Source organism: Callithrix jacchus, chromosome 8, assembly GCF_049354715.1.
Source record: "Callithrix jacchus isolate 240 chromosome 8, calJac240_pri, whole genome shotgun sequence".
Classification (NCBI taxonomy): Eukaryota; Metazoa; Chordata; class Mammalia; order Primates; family Cebidae; genus Callithrix; species Callithrix jacchus.
This window is the reverse complement of record NC_133509.1, coordinates 11,473,723-11,495,598: the sequence shown is the minus strand read 5'-3', so window position 1 is coordinate 11,495,598 and position 21,876 is coordinate 11,473,723. Positions and strand designations below refer to the sequence as shown.

The following is a 21,876-nucleotide window of genomic DNA, read 5'->3' as shown; positions in this document are numbered from 1 at the left end:
CATGGCCTGTGTCTCTCCCCTTGACCGGATTGTGACATCCAAGGCAGGAACCTTTCCTGGTTGATCACCCAGTATTCTTGGACTCTAGCACATGCCTAGAGCACACAGTAAGTAGTTATTCAATAATTATTTGTTGGCGGGGTGTGGTGGCCTGTAATCCCTGTAATTACAGTCATGCCTGTAATCCCAGTATTTTGGGAGGCTGAGGTGGGTGGATCACCTGAGGTCAGGAGTTCAAGACCAGCCTGGCCAGCACAGTGAAACTAAAAGTACAAAAATTAGCTGGGCATAGCTTTGCACAGTGGCAGTATCGTAGCCAATGAGGTTTATCTGAGGCAGGATTATTGCTAATTGAAAAATTAGCAGGGCATAGTGGTGCACGTCTATAATCCCAGCTACTCAGGAGGCTGAGGCAGGAGAATTGCTTGAACCTGGGAGGTGGAGGTTTCAGTGAACTGAGATCACGCCACTGCATTCCAGCCTTGGTCACAGAGTGAGACTCCATCTCAAAAAATAAATAAATAGGCCAGGCAAGGTGGCTCGAGCCTGTAATCTCAGTACTTTGGGAGGCTGAGGCGGGCGGATCATGAAGTCAGGAGTTTGAGACCAGCATGACCAACATGGTAAAACCCTGTCTCTACTAAAAATACAAAAAAATTAGCTGGGCGTGGTGCTGAATGCCTATAATCCCAGCTACTAGGGAAGCTGAGGCAGGAGAATCGCTTGAACCTGGGAAGCGGAGGTTGTGGTGAGCCGAGAGTACACCATTGCACTCCAGCCTGGGCGACAGAGCGAGACTCCATGTCAAAAATAAATAAAATACTTATTTGTCGAATAAATGAATGGATGTGATCTGAGGTGACAGGTGACCCACTGTGATCTGAGATGATGTGACCTCTCTTGAGTGCAATCTGGGTTGACTGTGAACAGAATCGGGGCCTTTGATGATTGTAACCTGCAAGGACTGTGATCTGAGGGGTCTGTGTACCGGTGACTGGCCTTCTGGTACTAATCTGTGATAAGGACCAGTAGGGATACTCAGTGGTGGTGACTGAACTAGTAACCTTGTATGATCGATTGAAGTAACTTGCACTGATTGTGATCTGAAGTGACTGTGAACAAGTTAGTGGCGATGCCTTCCCTGACTGTCTTGATGTAACTGCTATGACCTACAGAGCTCTGGCTTCAGATGACAAACCCTAAGCCAGTGCTTGGAGCCTTGACGATTGACATGAGATGTGTGCCAGATGCTGAGATTGTTGGTCTCAGCCGACAGCCAGGGTTATTGATCTGCATTGTAAGCTGAGGTAACGGATCCGTGGGATTGGACTCAGATAGGGTATGGTGCTAATATGTGTGTAGTTCTCTTAGATTTCTACTTTTGTTTTAATATCCTCCCAGGGCTTACATTAAATGGCATAGCCCTTCTCGGCCCCATGCAAACGAGGAATAGGGATGAGGACCAGGTTGAGTCAATTGTCACAGAAAACTGTACCGGAAACATAGCACATCTTCTGGGCACCGCTGCCGCAGCTGCGGACAGAACCACCGCTTTGGCCATGGCCTCCTGCACAGCCTGTCTTTCATTCGGACCTCCTACCCCCACCCCCACGATCGTTCCTTGGCGCGCCTGCGCGGAGGCGTGGCGGTGCTTTGCCCTTTGTTGTGGGCCCCAGTTTCCCAGGACACCGCGCGGCGCTGGGGTGGGGCTATGCAGATGAGCCACTCGGGGGCGGGGCGGCGGCGGCGGCGGCCGGGGAGGGTCAGTTGGAGGCAGGCGCTCGCTGAGGCAGGAGGAGGCGCTCGGCCCGCGGCCTGACAGGGACTTAGCCCGCAGAGATCGACCCCGCGCGCGCGACCCCACACCCACCCACTTATCCACCTATCCACTCCCTGCGCCGCCTCCTCCCACCCTGAGCAGAGCCGCCGAGGATGATAAACACCCAGGACAGGTAACGGCCCGGCCCAGGCTCCCCGCCCCCATCCTCCCTCATCTGCTCCAGAGGGCCTCCCCCATCCCCCAGCTGGTCCCTGTCTCCCCACAACGGGGCCATCCGCCCTCAGCCGGGTCCCTTCAGCACTTCGGCCACCTCAGTCCGGTCCTCAGCCCTGTGACTGGGCCTCCTTCCGTCCTTAGCCCCCTCTCTCCAGCCCAGCCCATCCCCCTCATCCGGGCCTCCTCCTCCCCTAAAGCCCCCAAAAGCCGGAACACAACCTTCCAACCAGGTCCCCTTTTTCCCTCATCCCCACCGATCTGTGCCCCATTCCCCAAACTGGGCTTTCCCCCGATCCAGATTCCCCAGATGGTTTTCTGTCTTCCCCAAATCTTTTTTACTCCCTCTGTAAGTCACTTAACCCTTCCCTTTGAATCCCCTCCCGAATGAAAACTGCACCCTCCCGACCCACACTTTTCTTGTATCACTGCCCCCCACCCAAAGTCAGCCTCCATTTCTTCAGTTCTCAGTTCCTCCCACCTAGCACCCTCCCCCATTCCCTTCAGGCCTAGCAGTCCTTACACAGATGTCCAGCCTTCCCCCTGGCCCCATACGTCAGCTTCGTCTTTCCCCCACCTTCCTCCTTCCACACCCCTCTCCCAGTTAGTCTCCCAGCATCATTCCTTTTATTTCTCAAACACTGGGTTTATTCCTGTCCTCCAGCCTATTGCCCCAGTGGTGTTTCCCCAACACTCTTGGAAGCATTCTTACCCTCCAAACACTTCCTCTCAGCTGTACCTCATTCTCCTTCCCTCTTAACTCCGCCTTTGGGTCCTGAGATCATAGGACTCAGCCGTCCTGCTTCCAGTGAACTCCCCCCTCCTCCCGGTACCTCCAGTGCCTTCAAACCAAGCTTCATATTCTGGACACTGGACTTTTGCAGTTTCCTCCCTCAAAACCCAACCGTAGTCTTCCCCCATTAATTAGAGAAAGGCTGCACATCCAAGCGGAGCACCCTGGTTTTCCAAACTTGCATGCTCTATCCTTCCCCGTGCGGATAGGTGCTCAATTCTCCTTTCTCTACATGCCTCTCTTTCTCCAAGGCAACCCTTCTCACCCATCTCTCCCTTAAATATTAATATATCCCACATCTGTGCTTCTGTTCTCTCAAACTGTTCCACAGTTTTCTTCTTCCCCACAATTTTTAATCCCAGTTGCTCCTTATACATCAAAATGGCTTTCATTAACAATTCAGACCTAATTCTCGTCCTCATTTTTTCCCCAAACTTGTTGCTGTCCTGTCCAAACCATGTCTGAAGCTCATTAGTTCCCCACATCTTTTGTCCCCAGATTTGGCCTTATGGCCTCTGCCTCTCACTTGGGCCTCATTATTTTGCAAAACGATACATTCCCTGTAAATCTTTCTTAAATTGGGCCATGTTCTGTCCAGAATTAGAGCAGTTCCTCTTACAAGTATTGCCTGCTTTATTGCTTTTCTTCACACAGGGCTCTAACTGCCACTCAGGGTTTCTCTCAAGCTTGGGCACTCTTCTTACTGAAATCATCTCTCAACTTTCCCTTTCGCACTTGTTCAGCAGCACCAGGCTTAAATATTCCAACTGGGTTTTCAGAAGTACTTCAGTGTTTCTTAACCCTGGCTGGACATTTGAAAAATCAGTCACTTGGGCCCCACCTTCAAAGATTGGTCTCATTGGCCTAGGGTGGCCTGGTTATTAGCATATCTATATATATGTATGTGTGTGTGTGTGTGTGTGTATGTGTGTGTGTATATGTGTGTGTGTGTATATATATAGTTTTGTTTTGTTTTTTGAGATGGAGTCTTGCTTTGTTGCCCAGGCTGGAGTGCAGTGGCACAATCTCAGCTCACTGCAACCTCTGCCTCCCAGGTTCAAGCAATTCTCCTGTCTCAGCCTCCTCAGTAGCTGGGATTACAGGCTTGCACCACCACGCCCCGCTAATTTATGTATTTTTAGTAGGGACAAGGTTTCACCATGTTGGTCAGGCTGGTCTCAAACCCCTGACCTCATGATCCGCCTTGGCCTCCCAAAGTGCTGGGATTATGGTTGTGAGCCACCACGCCTGGCCTAGCATATATTTTTAAAGCTCCCTAGGTAATTCTCTATAATGCGAAGCCAGGGTTAAAAACCACTGCTTCCTCTCCCTGCAGAAGGCCTCAGCTTTTCCCATCCTACTCCTGTAGTGGGTGTTAGCCCTTTCTTTACCGACAAGGGCCTAATTTTCTTTGAGTTTTTTTTTTTGTTGTTGTTGTTAAAAGAGACAGGGTCTGACTCTGTGGGCCAGGATGGAGTGCAATTGTGTGATCTGGGCTCATGGCAAATCTCTGCCTCCTGAGCTCAGTTTCTTCAGGGATTTCTTAGTCTTTCTCAGGTACTGTTCAGAAGTACCCAAGATAAAATACTTAAAACAGCCTCTGAAGTTCCTGTCTCTAGTTACTCAGTTCTCAGCCATTGGCCATTTTCTTCCAAGTCTCAGACTCTTACCTAGTGCCCTCCCCCTTATTTCTTTGCAGGAAGAAAATTCACTCTCCATTTGATGATTTGTTATGCTCTTATTTGACCTGTTATCACTGCCTCCCAAGTTCTCTTTACCCTACAGTCCCATCAGCTGTTAGTTTCCTTTTCCAAGATTCTCTGTGTCCATTCCTTCTGCATTCCCCTCCTTCACTCTGTCTTCTGTAACCCAGCCCCTTTGGAGCTGAGGAAGTGGAGGCGGATATAGACTGGGAGAGTGCGGGATGCAAAGGGGTTACTTACTTGTGGCAAAGGCGCTGTGTGTGCTAAGGATAGATGGCAGGTATGAGAGAGGGCAGGATGAAGCGCAGGGATAGAGGGAAGCAGAGGGACCTACAACAAAACCCACTCAAGGGGTGAGATGGACTTTTTTTTCTGTTCTTCTTCTGTGTCTGTAGGGGGGGTTGGAAGGTGGTATGGTCTCAACAGTCATTCTCTGGAGTCCTCTGGATTGAGCTGGTCGAAATGCCGAGTCTTTTGCAGGCTGAGCCCCGAGAGTTGAGCAACGTGGAACCAACATGTAAGGGTCTTCACCAGCTGTGAGGTTCAAAGACCAGAGTTCTGGCTGAGCCAGTGTGCTTACATGTGAAAAGAAGAGGGGGTTGGGTTAACTGGACTCGAAAATTCCTTCCAGCTTCCTAAGTGGCAAAACAGGCTTGCTTGTCTGCAGGGCTCTTGCTTAGCGTGTTGGTAATTTGAGGGGCCTGGCTGTATGAGAGGCAGGTGAAGAGAGGAGCCAACTGGCCTGCCAGGGCCTGGGCAGGAGGTAGGCCTTGGATCAGGCTCCTTCGTTTGGCCTGGGGGTGGGGTGTTGTGTGCAGGGTGTCTGGTTTCTTTGAGTGATGGCAATCCTGTTTCCATAGCATGTTTCCTAGCTTCCTCGGGCCTGCCGCTAACTTTCTAAAGGAATCCTGGTAGAGTTCTAACTAGGGATTCCGGTAAGAGCCGGATGTTCTTCCTAGTCAGTGTTCTCGGTGTTTGGTATCCATAGATGGGGGAGCTGGCTGGGAATTTAGCTCCCTTTGGGTGGGGAATGGGATTTTCAGCTTTCCTGGCTCCAGTGAAAAACTCAGGAGGTGGAGGCTTGGTTTTCTGGAAGAAATAGTTGCAGAGGAGCTGGCACTACATCTTGAAAACAAGGCCTTTCCTTTCCAGTGTTGTTCTGATTGGTACTTCCAAATGTCAGAATTCCTGATGGTGGGGGAAGGAAGAAGATACAAGTACAGTACAAGCACCTTTATTATGTTTTTTTGAACATGAGGTTTAAATCCAAGGAAATCAAGCTTCCTGGCCTTTTTCTGCCTGGATTTGCGGGGGCAGGGAGACAGTATCTGCCTAGGGCTTGCTTTGTACCTTGTGACCGTACAGGATGTAGAGAAGTGCTAGCCCTGGCTTGACAGTGATATTAGAAACAACCCGTGCTGATGGGCTTTGAGGAGAAACATTTGGTTGTACAGGTTGTTTCTGGGGGGATGAGGGCAGGGCAGAAGAACATATCAGACCTATCCTGAGCATCCTCACTGAGTGGTTTCCTGGCTAATGGAATTTTTATCTTTTCCTGAAGAGTCTGGTTTCAGTTATTCCTTATTTATTGACACTACAGCTTGTTGGGCATGGAGGGTAGGAAGAGCCAGTTTCTATGATGTGCCTTCAAGGTCACCCTATGGTGGGAGGATTGGGGGAGAGAAGAAAGGGGAGAGAGAGAGGAAAGAGAGAGAGACACACACACACTCTCCTAGTATAGTCAGGAATCCCCCCAAATCAGAGCTATGCTTCAGAAAGCACTGTGGGCTAATAATAGGAATTCTTCACTCTGCCAAGAAATCCAAATTTAGCCTCAGAGCTGCTCAAAAATATAAAAAAGGGGACTGAGGAGTGGGATAGATGGATGTTACAAATGTGCATTTCTAGAAAAATGAGTAATTCATCCCTTTCTGAAAGAGTGTACAGTGTTGATTCAAGTTGGTGCCATGATTTAGAAGGTTATGAAGCCTAAATGAAAGTTATGGACCAGGCTGGGCATGGTGGCTCATGCATGTAATCACAGGACTTTCGGAGGCTGAGACAATTGCTTGAGCCCAGGAGTTCGAGCCCAGCCTGGGCAACAGACTCCCCAGCTCTTAATAAAAAAAAAAAAGGTATAGACCAGAAATGAACAAGTAGGCAAGCAAGAATTTTGTCACTTAAAGTGAACAAAACAGGTAGTACCTGGTTAGCAGCTGCAGCGTAAATGCTTTGTGTAAGATAAACCTTAAGAAAATTTCGTAAGCCTTTGACACGATATAAACAAATGATGTAATTCTATCCTGGGAAGAGGCTGGTACTGTGATGAGCTTACTCTACAAACTAGATTGAGTTACTTAATATGTAAAAGTAAAGTCTTCTTTTAAAGCTTCATTACCTAGCTATTCACTCACCTCTGGTAGCATATATGATTGTGCCTACCTTTGGCAGATATACCAGTATCAGCTGTGTGATAAGCAACCTTAGAGGCACAAATATTCTAGCTATCACTATAACTGTGTTTCTTGTGGAGAATGAACTAAAACCCAATTTTGCTTTCAGCCTGTGATTCAAGAGTGGTGATGTCATTTTCTTTATAATTGTGCTTAGCAAGAAGACTTTCTTTGGAATGCAGAACAGCCCTAGTGAAATGATTTATGCCTGGCATCTGCCCAGGGGCCCTTTCTCAGATGGAAGGGGCATTGGCAGCTGGAAATCAGCCTCTATGGCCACACTAGCCTGGAGGTGATTATCACTTCTCACCTTTCTTACTTTCTATTTTGCTAAGCGATGGCAGCTCTTTTTGCCTAGGGATTAGTGATCAAAGAAATTCCTAGTCTCAGAGAAAAAACAACCTGTATGAGGGAAGTGAGGGCACCTGTGGATGCTCTGTGAGGCCGGGCCTGACACACAAATGGGTCAGAAGAGGTTGAGGAGGGAAATGAATGTAGAACTGTTGGGAATGTGGTTTTCTTGTCTTCATTTGGTACCAAAGGTAGGTAATACAAAGGCCATCTGACTCTCTCTGGCAGGTAATAGAAACCAGAGAGAAAGGGTACAGACTTGAATGAGTGAAGGAGGCCACTGATTCAAGTGAAATTTGATCACAAGTATATTAATGAGAATTTGAATTCAAGTGTTTTTTAGATGTAGTGAAGTGGAAGTTGGTCACAGAATTACTTGTATACTGAGTCTCTTTTCTGTGTACTCTGTACTCTTGGTATTCCATCTGTGGGGGACCGGTTTCAAGGTATAAATGGTGTAGTATTTACATATAACCTACATGTGTCTTCCCATATACTTTAAATAGCTCTAGTTTACTTATAATACATAACACAATGTAAATTCTTTGTCAATAGTTTTAGTGCTCTTTTATTTGTACTATTTTTTATTGTGCTGTTATTTTTTTCCTGAGTATTTTCAATCCGTGGTTGGTTGAATGCACGAATGTGGAACATGTGGATATAGGAGACCAACTGTATGTAAATCAAAACTGACTGAAGACAACTGGAAGTGATGTGCTTTTTTTTTTGTTTTTGAGATGGAGTCTTGCTCTATCGCCAGGCTCGCATGCAGTGCACGATCTCAGTTCACTGCAACCGTCGCCTCCTGGGTTCAGGCAACTTTCCTGCCTCAGCCTCCTGAGTAGCTGGGACTACAGGCGCGTGCCACCATGCCCAGCTAATTTTTATATTTTTAGTAGAGATGGGGTTTCACCATGTTGGCCAGGATGGTCTTGATCTCTTGACCTTGTGAGCTGCCCGCCTCAGCGTCCCAACGTACTGGGATTACAGGTGTGAACGACTGCACCTGGCCCTGGAAGTGATTCTTTGCAGAAGATCCTTTACTTTTATCAGGAGACTTAAGGTTAATTCTTTTAAATAGTAAGAACCCTAGAGATTTAGAAATACGATTTGAATTATAAAAATTTTATTTGCCGGCCAGGCACAATGGCTCACGCCTGTAATCCTAGCACTTTGGGAGGCCGAGGCAGGCAGATCATAAGGTCAAGAGATCAAGACCATCCTGGCCAACATGGTGAAACCCTGTCTCTACTAAAAAAAATACAAAAATTAGTTCGGCATGGTGGCATGTGACTGTAGTCCCCTGTAGTCCCAGCACTCTGGAGGCTGAGGCAGGAGAATTGCTTGAACCTGGGAGGCAGAGGTTGCAGTGAGACGAGATTGCGCCACTGTACTCCAGCCTGGCGCCTGGTGACACAGCAAGACTCTGTCTCAAAAAAAAAAAAAAAAAAGTGCCATCATGATTGCCCAGCTATTCATCTGCTAAGTACACTGCCTCTCTGTAGTCAGTGTGTAAAACCTGCTAAGGGGACACTTTAACTTAGAGGCAGCAGGATGTGATATTTTAGCTGAATCATATGTATTCTGAGGAGTGTTTCCAAGGGCATGTCCTATAACTGAGAAAATAAAAGGCCCTAACAGATTGACTCTAATCTTCCATCTCTCTTCTGAATTGCCTTGTATGCTGGATACCTGACACCTTCGTTTCCAGTATGGTGTATTTTTTCTTCTCTCCCAAAGCAGGACTAGCCCAAATGGATGTTTGGGTTCAGTCTAATACATTTGATTCTCCTTAATCAGCCTGATCTTTTCAGCCTCTGAAAAGACCTTAGCCTTTTTTTTTTTTAGACAGAGTATCACTCTGTTACCCAGGCTGGAGTGCAGTGGCATGATCTTGGCTCACTGCAACCTCCTCCTTCTGGATTCAAGCAATTCTGCCTCGCCTCCCAAGTAACTGGGATTACAGGCGCCTGCCACCACGCCAGGCTATTTTTGTATTTTTAGTAGAGATGGAGTTTTTCCCATTATTGGCCAGACTGGTCTCGAACTCCTGACCTCAGGTGATCTGCCCACCTCGGCCTCCCAAAGTGCTGGGATTACAGGCATGAGCCACTGCGCCTGGCCTGAGCTTCTGAAATCATCCTTTTGGTAGTTTAGATAAAACCATGTCTGCCCCCAAGTGATGTGACCCGGAGGTAAGGAAGGATTGGGAAAAGCTGGGGATAGGAGCCAGTTAGAAACAAAACTAAACTGAATATGAACCCAACCTGGTTTGGATCTTAGGATAGAAAGACTAGTGTTTAGAAGTCACTGTCTCTTGTGCTTAAATTCTTCCAGTATTCACTATTCCTAATGAGCTTGGTGGTGTATCTTCAATACCATTTGAACACTAAAGGCATTATTGGAAGAGAAGGCATTACTCGGTAATTTCATGCCCCTTCGTGTCTTCAGCTGCCACATATGTACCCATCCCCCTTCCTTTCTCACTTCAGAAATGACAATCAGGTTTTCTGGAAGAGAAGCAATTTGCCATTCACAGCAAGTAACTAATAACAGATGCTTTATGTGGACGATGAAGATAATTATTGTGATCTACTGTCTACTGAGCTTATCCCCAACCCCAGCTGTTTCTTTGAGGGAACTGGAACTAGTTCCCAGAGTGGCTTGAAACACCCCTCCACCGCCACTCACACACACTTGCTTTCTTGTGCAGATTTCTGGGGGAGGAGCAGAGCCTCTAGGAAGTAAATGACATGTTACCATGGTGTAGATATCTTGCATTTATTTGAAGAGGAGAGAGATCAGGAAAGCAGAAATATCACAAGCCCCACTGCTTTAAGAAAGAAAATATCACAAGCTTATAGATGAGTGCTGGACACAGGGCAGGCAGGCTCCAGGGATTATTTCTAGGAAGACAAAGGGGATTATGGTTTAAAAAGAAATCCTCACTTTATTCTGATCTTTTCAGTGGGTTGGCCCTGTTGTGTCTACTGTTTTCAAGTAAAAATTAGCTAAGAATCAAGACGGTAGTTGGAATGCAGGGCAGAGGTTGATTGTAGCTCACTCATCTAAAGACCATTTGAGGAATAATTCCTTTGGAAGTAGGAGCCTGGCACCAGAATTCTAGCAAGGGCCTTGGTGATTGATAGGATTATTTTGTGAACCTAATTAATTCTTCTCGTATACACGATGACATCTCATCTGTCTATCCTAGAGGGGTTTGCCTCATCTTTGAGTAGCTCCACTGACCAGTAGAAGCAAACCAGCTTTCTCCAGCGGCTCAGCGCTCCTCGTGCTCCTGCAGGAACCTCAGCACAGGCCAGAAATAGTCACTAGGGGATGAGAAGGGAATGGTATAATGTGGTGCATGTGTGTGTGTCCATTTGTTTGAGGAAACTATCCCCCCCCATGCCCCACCCCCTCGACACCCTCATCTTATTTCTTCTAGTCTGGACACTGTTATTCTGCCCCTTAACACATTGGAAGGGGGAATCACAATAGCTCATAGTCCCCAAGAAAATAACTCCTGTCCTTGAAAACAGTAGCATAGTCCTCTGTTAAGCCCTTTTGTGGTGGTGGTGGTTGAGACAGAGTTTTGCTCTTGTTGCCTAGCTGGAGTGCAACGGCGTGGTCTTGGCTCACTGCAATCTCTGCCTCCCAGGTTAAAGCAATTCTCTTGGCTCAGCCTCCTGAATAGCTGAGATTACAGTCCTGTACCACCACACGTGGCTAATTTTTGTATTTTCGCTAGAGACAGGGTTTGGTTTGAGATGAAATTTCTCTGTCACCCAGGCTGGAATACAGTGCACAATATTGGCTCACTGCAACCTCTGCCTCCCAGGTTCAAGTGGTTCTCCTGCGTCAGCCTCCTGAGTAGCTGAGTCTACAGGTATGCAGCACCGCACCTATTTTTTTTTTTTTATTATTTTTAGTAGAGATGGGGTTTCACCATATTGGCCAGGCTGGTCTCGAACTCCTGACCTCAAGTGATCTGCTCTCCTCAGTCTCCCAAAGTGTTGGGATTACAGGTGCAAGCCACTGTGCCCAGCCCGGCCCTTTCTGTTAACAGCTGTTGGTGAGGCCAAGAGTAGAGGAGGTGAGGATGACCTGAGGTTTTCCAGAGGCAGGCATGTGGTTACACCCCTATTTTTTTTTTTTTTTTGGAGGAGTCTGGCTCTGTTGCCCAGGCTAGAGTGCAGTGGCTCAATCTTGGCTCACTGCAGCTTCCACCTTCTGTGTTCAAGCAGTTCTCCTGCCTTAGCCTCCTGAGTAGCTGGGATTACAGGTGCCTGCCACCATGCCTGGCTAATTTTTATACTTTTAGTAGAGATGGGGTTTCACCGTGTTGGCCAGGCTGGTCTTGAACTCCTGAGCTCAAGTGATCCGCTCACCTCAGCCTCCCAAAGTGCACCCTTAGATATTGATGCTGCAGACTCATGGACACTTTGCTGGGAATTCTGTTTCTCAAATTTCCAAGTATACTTGTCGGCCCCCAGTTGAAATCTTTGAGAGAACCCTAGGAACTGAGAAGTGACGGTTTGGACTTCCATTTTCAGCTGGAGTGCAGATACAGATCTGCTAATAGGACTGACCCTTCGGTTATTGTACCATTGCTATGTTAGGCGTGAGTTCAGTTCTGTTGCTCTTCATTTAGAAGAGTCCAAAATTGGCATGCCATGCTATATAAAGCAAAGGACCGTGTGAAGAATAGTTACTTCACACCATTTTACAATGGCTTTCAGGAAAAAAAAAAAGCCGTGATTTACAGCATTTGGTGACTTCTGCAGTGTAAGTACTCCTCCTTTAGCCAGTTGAGAGTATCAACACGACATCGTTAAACACCTATTTGGGAAGAGATGTGCATGATTGTGTGAGCTAACCCCAGCATAGCACTGCAATACCCCCTCCATGTATCCACTGCATTCCAGCTGCTCTGAGGCTGATGTGTGGTGGCTGGGGGACATGTCTGTTGCTGAAGTCATGGTGTATACATGCACACACAGTTTACCCTTTTCCCTGCTTCACTTGCCATTGGCCTAGGAAATGAGCTGCATCTCAGCCTAAGGAACCACTAAATTGGATTCAAAGAAGACAGTTGAGCAGATCTACAGCCCTGTTGGGTCCATCTGAAAATCAAGGTGGCCAATAAGGTGACAGGGAACTCCTTTAGGAGCCTTTTACTTGCTATAATCTGATTATTGGCTTCCTTACTCAGGTCATAGCATTGTATCCTCCTCTCCCAGCATATACCCCGCACCTAGCACATCTGAGTGTCTGCTCTGACCACAGCAGTATTACCTGACCTCTCATGCTCAGGTCACAAAAGGATCAGCAAAGAAGGGCAAGGAGGTCCAGCGTTTGGTGGCATACCAGGGGCAAAATCATTTAGCACAGTATTCTATGTACTATTGTGTACCTCTGCTCTGGGAGCCAAGTCCCTGGATTTAGTTCTATTCTTAACCATCAAGGGATTTGGTTAAATGTTTTATCACTCCAGTTCCTTTGCTGAGAAAGGGGATGGGACCATCATTGAGGAAGTGGCCTTGAGAGTTCCTCGGGGACACAGTACCCAGGCCACATGACTTCCTGTCTCCAGCGTGATGTGACTGGGCTTTCGTGATTCTGCCACATAGGTGGTTGAGGTACCAACAGGGAAAGGAAAACAGACTAGCACACAGTTTGAGGCTTGGCAGGTAAGCCAGGATCTGGTGATTTCTGAGGTCTGCACATTGCCACAGTGATTTGTTAGAAGACGTTTGCTAGATGCTCCTCTGGGCAGATATACCCAGTTGGACTCCCTTGGCTCTTCCAAGACTCCCTCCCTATACGTCTGCAGCACAGTAGCTTCCCCTTAAGATAGCAGTGTAGTTCTGGGAGCTGAAGCCCATAGGACTGGGGCAGCAGGAGAGCCTTCACACATTGGTTTACAGAGCCGGGCTGGGGTGGGATTTGGGATAAATCTTCAAGTCTTGGTGTTTACTGTCTCACCCTCTCTCTCTTGCAGTAGTATTTTGCCTTTGAGTAACTGTCCCCAGCTCCAGTGCTGCAGGCACATTGTTCCGGGGCCTCTGTGGTGCTCCTGATGCCCCTCACCCACTGTCGAAGATCCCCGGTGGGCGAGGGGGCAGCAGGGATCCTTCTCTCTCAGCTCTAATATATAAGGTAAGGAGGACCCTGGGATGGAAGGCTGGGGATGGAGCCTTCTCATACTCCACTGAGCTGTTGCTCAAGGGTGGTATCTCTTGAGTCTTCCGGCTCTTTGACTAGACCAGTGGGGGACTGTGAAGGACTCTTTCAACTGAGGCTGTTGTGTGGCTTATTGGGAATACTAAAGGAAAGATACCTGTACCATTTGTTCCCTTTTAATCTGCTGTAAATTGACGCCCAGAAGTTAATTTAGCTTCTCTCCCTAAGACTGGGATGGAAGGTTAGCACGGCAGCTAAATTCTGGGCTCTTGAGACTCTGCCCAGGGGAGATAACGCAGACCCTACAGTCCCGTTGGAAGCAGGCTTTGGCTGACTGGGGCTCCAGCCAAACCCTCACACATATCCTTGTTTTTGATGTTTCCCTTTCTGACAGGAAAGGAAAAGAACATGGTGTTGGGGAAAAGCATGGGGTTTCGAGTCAGGGAGACCTGGGTTTGAATCGCATCTTTGCCATTCATTATCTTTGGAGCAGTTGCTTCATTCTCAGATTTAAAATGGAGTTGTTAATACCCATCTCAAGTGCTTGTCTTGATGGAGGTAATATATGGGACAGCACTTTGTACTTGACACCTAGTGGACAACTAGTAAGTATTTCCCATCCTATCTTGCTAGCTTTTACCACCGTCAGCTGGTCTTAGTGCCCTGTTGAGTGACAGCTTTTAGCCATCATGAAGCTCTGCGTTTTTAGCATGCCCTTCATCCTGTGCTACCCTGAGACTGGCCTAAGGGGACTCCCAGCACTGACTCCATTAGGGAGTACATGATATGGCCAGAAGCAGTAGTGACCTGGTCCTCTGCCCTGCTTTCCTTCCCAGGACGAGAAGCTCACTGTGACCCAGGACCTCCCTGTGAATGATGGAAAACCTCACATTATCCACTTCCAGTATGAGGTCACCGAGGTGAAGGTCTCTTCTTGGGATGCAGTCCTGTCCAGCCAGAGCCTGTTTGTAGAAATCCCAGATGGATTATTAGCTGATGGGAGCAAAGAAGGGTAAAGAGCCAAATGCTGGGGAAGGGAAAGGAGGTCCCATTCCAGAGAAGGGTATATGTCTACTGTGGGTAACAGAATTATAGGGGAGTCTGTGCCTTCTCCCTTAGCTCTAGACTCCCCAAGCAGATACTGTTTTGTAACAGGTTATTTTTAGCCGGTAAGACAGGCCAGCTCTAGGTTATAATTAAAGGAGATCGTTACCACATTAACCAAATGCCTGCCAGTTAATCGCCTCATGGTTCAGGTTCTCAGCAGACACCAAGTCCCCCTTTAGCTACCATAGTGGTGCAGTTTAAAAGGCCAGGAAGCTCATGGGTAAGTGGGACTTCATTTTGGATTGGGCAGAGACCCTCCAAGTGGCCCAGGTGTGTAAGAAATGACCTGAAGACAGAATTCTTGAGTGGCCCCAGCCTCCTGAGAAAATCCTTTTAGGCAGTGTTAGAGCCCAGTGTCCTCTCAGTGGCAGGTGATCATATCAAACTTGGCAATCTGGGGGACACCTCAAGAACTGGGGTTCTCATTCTAGGCCTCAAACTCTATCTTGTGAACAGCATTAGTTAAGGTGGGTAGTGTTTTACTTTCAGAAGAACGCCCATTACAGGAAGAGAAAAGTCAACATCATTTTTCTTAGGTGCTGTGGCTTTTTTCTTTATGAATTCAAGGCTCTTGGGGTCTTGACATAGGAATCTTCCTCCTGGAGCTTCTGTATTTATATTGCTGCCTTTAGGCCTCAGAAAAGCCTTTAGGTTGGTAGGGGTAGGGGTGGGGTGTGAATGGGAGGGAGGTCAAGGGAGGTGGTGATGGGCCTAAGTACTTCTCTGCTTCCTGCAGATTGTTAGCACTGCTAGAGTTTGCTGAAGAAAAGATGAAACTGAACTACGTCTTCATCTGCTTCAGGAAGGGCCGAGAAGACAGAGGTAAGGAGTCAGACTGGCCGGAGCCCCGCAGCCCAAACGGGACCTGGGGAGAGAAGGGATTACCTCTACAATGAGGTGTGGGACTCTTGAATTTGCCTTATAAACCATGGGAAATCCTGGCAGGAGGGCAAGTGCCCAGAAGGTTAGTAAAAGCCTAGTGCTTATTTGTCTTATCTTTGGGGTTTTGATTTGAGCCTACCCTTGTGTTTCTCATCGGATTCTCTTTTACACTCTATCTTCTGCAGCTCCACTCCTGAAGACCTTCAGCTTCTTGGGCTTTGAGATTGTACGTCCAGGCCATCCCTGTGTTCCCTCTCGGCCAGATGTGATGTTCATGGTTTATCCCCTGGACCACAACTTGTCCGATGAGGACTAATGGTCATAGAGGATGCTTTGCCCAAGAGCCACAGTGGGGGAACAGGGGAAGTTAGGCAGCCCTGGGACAGAGGAGAGGGCTCCTTGCTGTCTAGGGAAGGACACTGAGGAGCTCAGGGTAAGGGTTGCCTATTGTGTTCTGGGAGTTGACTCGTTGAAATTGTTTTCCATAAAGAACAGTATAAACATATTATTCACATGTAATCACCAATAGTAAATGAAGATGTTTATGAACTGGCATTAGAAGCTTTTTAAACTGCGCTGTGTGATGTGCTCTATCTAGCCTAGGGGAGGACATTGCCTAGAGGGGGAGGGACTGTCTGGGTTCAGGGGAATGGCCTGGAGGGCTGGTGGGCAGCACTGTCAGGCTCAGGTTTCCCTGCTGTTGGCTTTCTGTTTTGGTTATTAAGACTTGCGCATTTTCTTTCCTTGCTTCCTGTCACCCCAGGGGCTCCTGAGTATAGGCTTTTCATCCCTGGGCAGTGTCCTTGAGTTGTTTTGACACTCTTACCTGGCCTTCTCTGTGTGCGTTTGTGTCTGGCCTGGAGTAAGCAGGTCCGACCCCTCCTTCTCTACAGTTTAGTGTTATTCTGGCATTTGGTTAAGCTGGCTTAATCTGTTTAATGTTATCAGTACATTTTAAATAGGGGCACTGAAGTTTACTCCCACCACCACCAGGGCTTTTTTGGGGGGTGCCTGGGCCTTAAAAAACACTAGCCAAACTCGAATTCTCAAATCACTGCCGGGAGTTCTTGCTCCTGGCTGCAGGCCCAGGCCCCAAGGTCTCCTTCCTGGGGTCACAAAGAGCAGTAAGAAAGAGGAATATATTAGCAACTCAGGGCCTGGGAATTGTGGGGAAATTTGTTCTTAGGGACTGGTTGTTTCTGGCTGGCTGAGTATAGTGCTAACTGCCTCCCCAGCAGGTTCTGAGTAGTGCCTGAGACCCTGCTCTGCAGGGCCTAGGGTAGTGCTGGGAGTGCAGAAGTGGCCTGCCCTTAACTGTTTTCACTGAACAGCTTGTTTTAAGGGGAGAGGAAGGGGAGAAATCTAGACTGGATGAGGGGAATGGGGATGTCAGGGAGGCAAGTGTGTTGTGTTACTGTGTCAATAAACTGATTTAAAGTTGTGGTTGGTCTATTCTTTATTTCTGAACTAGGACCAACTCCCTACCAAACTGTTTAAGTCCAGAGCCTAATCTAATAGAGCTGTGGTGCCTGCTTCTCGGGGAAAAAAGCTGTAGTGTAGGAGGGCAGATGAAGTGGCCGAGGTCTCTGGGGCCTTATTACACTGTGAAATGTGGGGTTGCTAGGAGCCTGAGACTCACTGCCAGAGCCCCCTAGAGATGGGTACACAGGAGCTTCACCTAGGAGAGGCAATACTAAGATCCAGCTAACATCCAAGCTGCTCTTAGCTCTTCCTTTTCTCCAAAGGCTGGGGAAGCTGGCCCTGAAAGTGGGTTTTGGCTTTTGCGTGGAGCTGCCTGACATTCCCATTCCTGAGGTCTTTGAAGGGTGCAGCACACACCTTCCCTATTCTAGTTTTCTCCTTTTGGAGCCCAGTGTCCTAAGGTGTGGCTTTCAGTCCCCCACACCATAGCCTAATGAATAAGCTCTCAGTGGGACCCAGGGGGCTGGAATCCCCTTCACCATAGTTTTCTTTTTTAATTTCTCCAGAACTTGCACTTTCTTTTGCTTCTGTTTTGCAAAGTAAAGGGCATGTTCTTCACCTCCTCCGTTTTTGCAACTGGCTACTGTTGAGCCGTGGCTCTCACACTGCTCTTTATGGAGCTTGCTTGTGTTTTCACTCTGGCCAAGTTAATTAATCTTGGATTCTACCTTATATTCATTAAAATGTAATGAGGGCTGGGTGCAGTGGCCCACGCCTTTGATCTCAGCACTTTGGGAGGCTGAGGCGGGCTGATCACCAGGTCAGGAGATCGAGACCATCCTGGCTAATGTGGTGAAACCCTGTCTCTACTAAAAATACAAAATAAACTAGCCTGGCATGGTGGCACGTGCCTGTAATCCCAGATACTCAGGAGGCTGAAGCAGGAGAAGTGCTTGAACCCAGGAAGGTGGAGGCTGCAGTGAGCTGAGATCGTGCCATTGCACTCCAGCCTGGGTGACAAGAGCGAGACTGTCTCAAACCAAAAAGTAATGAGCTCCACTTTCAAGGTTTTTTTTTTTTGGAGATGGAGTCTCGCTCTGTTGTCCAGGCTGGAGTGCAGTGGTGCAGTCTTGCTCACTGCAGCCTCTACTTCCTGAGTTTTCAAGTGATTCTCCTGCCTCAACCTCCTGAGTAGCTGGAATTACAGACGTGCACCACCAGACCCAGCTAATTTTTTGTATTTATAATAGAGACAGGGTTTCGCCATGTTGCTCAGGCTGGTCTTGAACTCCTGGCCTCAAGTGATCCACCCACCTCAGCCTCCCAAAGTGCTGGGATTACAGGCATAAGCCACTGTGCCTGGGACATGTTATTACAGCAAATCCAGGACTAGAGACATTCAGTTGAAATCAGATGTCCCCCACTGAGCAGGTAATTCCTAGAGACAGCTGGCAGTTTAGGATACAGATATTAAACTCAAACACAGGGAATCTACAAGACAAATTAAAAACCAAGACAAAACTCAGTCCCTTACCTTTTCCCAAGAAACCTGCTTGAGATTCTGCTGCCACCTATTGGTGGTTCCTCTTCAATACAGCTAGAGTCAGAAAGGCACCCAGTCAAGATTTCCCTCTTCAAAAAAAAAACTTGCTATTGAAGACCACTGACAGGAAAAAAATAGGGTATTCAAAAGGCTGCACTACAGTTTAAAAAGCAACTTAGAAGTCAGAATATTGTGGGAGTGGAGTGGGATAGGGGAAGTATTTGAAAGGCAAACTAAGTCTAAATTTAAGAACAGGGACATTAAAAACTTTATTCAATAAATACAACAAATAATTTAAAAATATACTTCAATTCCAAAGCCAATTAAGAAGAAGAGAGAAAGGGAAAAAAGTGGGGGGAGGAGGAAGGTAGAGTAAAAGAGAAAGAGGCCAAACAATGGTTTTTTTGGGCTGTGTTTCAGAGTGTATCACCCTTGAAAATTCTGATCAAATACTCATGACCCATAAACCCTTAGCCCTTGTTCTGATGGGGCAGCCAAAGGAGTCCACCAGCTGGGAACCATCGCTAAGCTCTGGATCAGAGCATTCTAGAGGCTAGAATTTGGGGGGAGTTTTTAGGAGTAGTTTCCCAGTCATTCCTAAAACCATCCGTCCTAACTCCCAAGCAGGTTTAAATAGTGCAAACTCTTAGGCAGAGAGCTCCCAGCTGCATAGTTTCACAGGTGAGTGTCCCAAGCCAGGGCCTCCAGGAGACAAGTCCCAGAGTACCGAGGGGTCCAAAGCCACTTCGGTGAATGGGATCTAAAGGTGAAGAGGAGAGAGGCCAGGGCACAGAATAAAGCTCCTGGGCTAAGCCGGTGGCCAAGCCAGAAAACAATGCTGGGCAGAAAAGGGTTACAGGGCAGGTAGTCGGACACTGGATTCAACAGGAAGGTGAAGCTGAGGATGCGTATGGAGCAGGGCCAGGAAGATCAGGAGAGCTGAGGGAGAACAGGAAAGGTGGGAGGAAGGAGGAGGCAGCTCAGCAGCAAACTCCAGGAGAAATAACCAGCAGCCCTCACAGATTTGTGATTGTCTCTTAAAAAGATTTATTTTCTCTTCTTGCCTGAATGTACAAAGGCAAAAAGAGTACAGTTTGTATATATATATATTTATATATATATATAAAAAAAACAAGGAACTTGGTAATATACACTTTACAGAAGGTAAGAATCAGGAAGACTGAAATTAAATCCAACAGAGCAACGCCAATGGAACAAAAGCTATGAACAGCAACACTGCCCCTCCAGCCCGGGCCTCCAGCTCGCCCCAACCTGCTCCCAATGCGGGGGCTGAGCACCAAGGCAAGCGGGTGGACTGGGGCAGGAGGGGCTGGGGACAGGGCCCGGGAGGGGCTTGATCCCAGGAGGGGCCCATGGTAGGGGATCACTAGAAAGCTTCCTGGGATGCCCAAGTAATAAAACAAACAACAAAGGCCCAGAATTATGGGGCCAACTAGCTGCCCAGTTGCATCTTGGGGGCATCAAGTAGACAATGGGATGGTGAGGGAATATGGGATAAGTGACATCGGTGGCCTCAAAGCCAGTATACAATAATTCTCTAGCCCTTCTGCAGTCTTAACTCCCAACTCTCTATGTCTTCCCATGGCCCCTTGAAACCTGGAAAGAAGAGACTCAAGAAATCACCATTTCATTTCATAGGGTGCCCTCTTACGCTTCTAAGTGCGTGGTTCTTTGATCTTGTGATGTGTGGAGAGAGTTGGGTAAGAGAAGGAAATTTCATACATATACATGTACAAGGCAGGAAAAGGGGATGAAGGGAACTGCCATACCTTAAAGTGAGGAAGTAGTTGATGTGGATCCTAAAGAGCAGCTCTCCAAACCTTGGCTGATCTAGCTGGGGATGAGGCCCCTTCTCTTTAGCTTCTCCTCTATGGGAAGCTCAGTGAGCAATGTCTGTGAGGGCCTGGGCAAGGGTGGCTCAGAGACAGGCTTGATCTGGTGGTCTTGGCCCTTGGCAGCAAATTTTTCCAGGCTTTGCTTCTAGGGTGGGATGGGGTGGGGATCCCTGCTGAGCGTCTCATCCCTCTGACTAGGTCATGGATGCCACAGCTCCATGACCTGTGTTTCTCCTCCCCATGTAGAGGTGGACAGCAAATGTTTCACTCAGCACTTGTCAAGAATCTCCATAGCTGCTGCTTCATGTTATTTCAGAGAGGAAAGACCGGGCAGGGCACGGCAAGCATCAGGATCTGCCATTGTGGCTTTCACCTACTCTTCTGAGCAGCTTCTGCTCTGAGGATCAAAGAGCCAAATGTTTTTTAAGAATAAAAAAGGAAAAGAAAAACCTGTTCTCTTCTGGAGAACCCAGGGCTGTCCAGCTAATACAGAACTTCATCCTCTATGTTACAGAACAAGTGGAAAGGGCAAGAATGCAGGGCCATGCCTGCCCAATGTGAAAGAAAATTACTCCGAATGGTTTCTTTACAATATGTACAGAGTATGCTGCAGGCCAGTGTACGGATACGAAACACACAACGATATTTAAAAACAGGAACAGGAGCCCAGGAGGCTGAAATTCAGTCACCCTCTTGGTTGGGGTGACTGAGGTGAGGTGGGGTAAAGGTGTCTGCACTAGCTGCTTCCATGGAGGAAAGGGAAGTCACTGCTCAGAGCACTGCCCATGATGGCAGCAGGAGGCAGAGGGAATGATGGGAAAGAGGGAGGCTATTTGGGGCCCTGCCAAGAGGTCTAAAACATGTTTTTTTTTGCAGGGCTCTGAAACCAACTTGAACAAAAACGAGGACATAGAAACCTAGGGGAAAGGTCTGTAGATCAGAGGGGATCCTCTTGGGCAGATGTGACCCTAAGCCTCTCATGTGTAGGGTGCCAGGGTCCTTGGAAATCAGCTACTACTGGGCATTGTGCTTACTATCCCCTATTTCCCATTCTCCAAACTGAGTCAGAGTCAAGTTCCTGCTCCTAGTCATTTTTGGCACTCTGGTCACAATCCCTTTTCTAGCCTACGCTGGTGTCTGTCAGTCTTTATCTCTCTCTCTCAATCCAGAGGGTCAAGGAAAGATAGGAGAGGAGAATAAAGGGATGATACCTCAAAGACAAGTAAGCTTCCCCACACCTTGGGGAAGACATGACCCCAAGAAAGCTACCAAATCATCACTTTCCCAGTACAAAGAGCATAAAACATCCATTGGGGTACTGCCTTTCTAGGGAGAGCAGAGAAATGTTGGCTGCCTCAAAGCACAGCTCCACTGAGTACATTCTGAGACTCTAATAAGTAATGGCTTGGATGTGTTATCCCGAGGTCTAAGCAACAAATAACCTCCCACAGCCAGTGGCCCCTCAAACAAAATGTGTGTTACCAAGAAACACGGCTTATATATTGGCTGACATGGAGGTTATAGATTGAGCTATATAAAATCATGTACTTGTAGACAGAGGAATTGGTCTGTATATATTTGTGGCCC

The 21,876-nt window shown here is 47.6% G+C and overlaps 1 protein-coding gene and 1 pseudogene across 6 annotated transcripts; both read left to right on the top strand.

Annotated features, from left to right (window-relative positions):
- The first annotated feature begins 290 nt into the window (after positions 1–290).
- LOC118145214 (U4 spliceosomal RNA) lies at positions 291–411 on the top strand (annotated as a pseudogene).
- A 1,317-nt stretch (positions 412–1,728) lies between these two features.
- Positions 1,729–16,909, top strand: OAZ2 (ornithine decarboxylase antizyme 2). 6 transcript variants are annotated; one of them, NR_125742.1, is given in 7 exon segments: positions 1,729–1,952; positions 11,135–11,182; positions 12,334–12,443; positions 13,298–13,455; positions 14,316–14,491; positions 15,323–15,408; positions 15,654–16,909. NR_125742.1 is itself a non-coding variant. In NM_001301337.1 (5 exon segments), coding segments are annotated over 5 exon segments (567 nt in total). In that variant the 5' UTR covers positions 1,729–1,932; the 3' UTR covers positions 15,785–16,909.
- Positions 16,910–21,876: the final 4,967 nt, after the last annotated feature.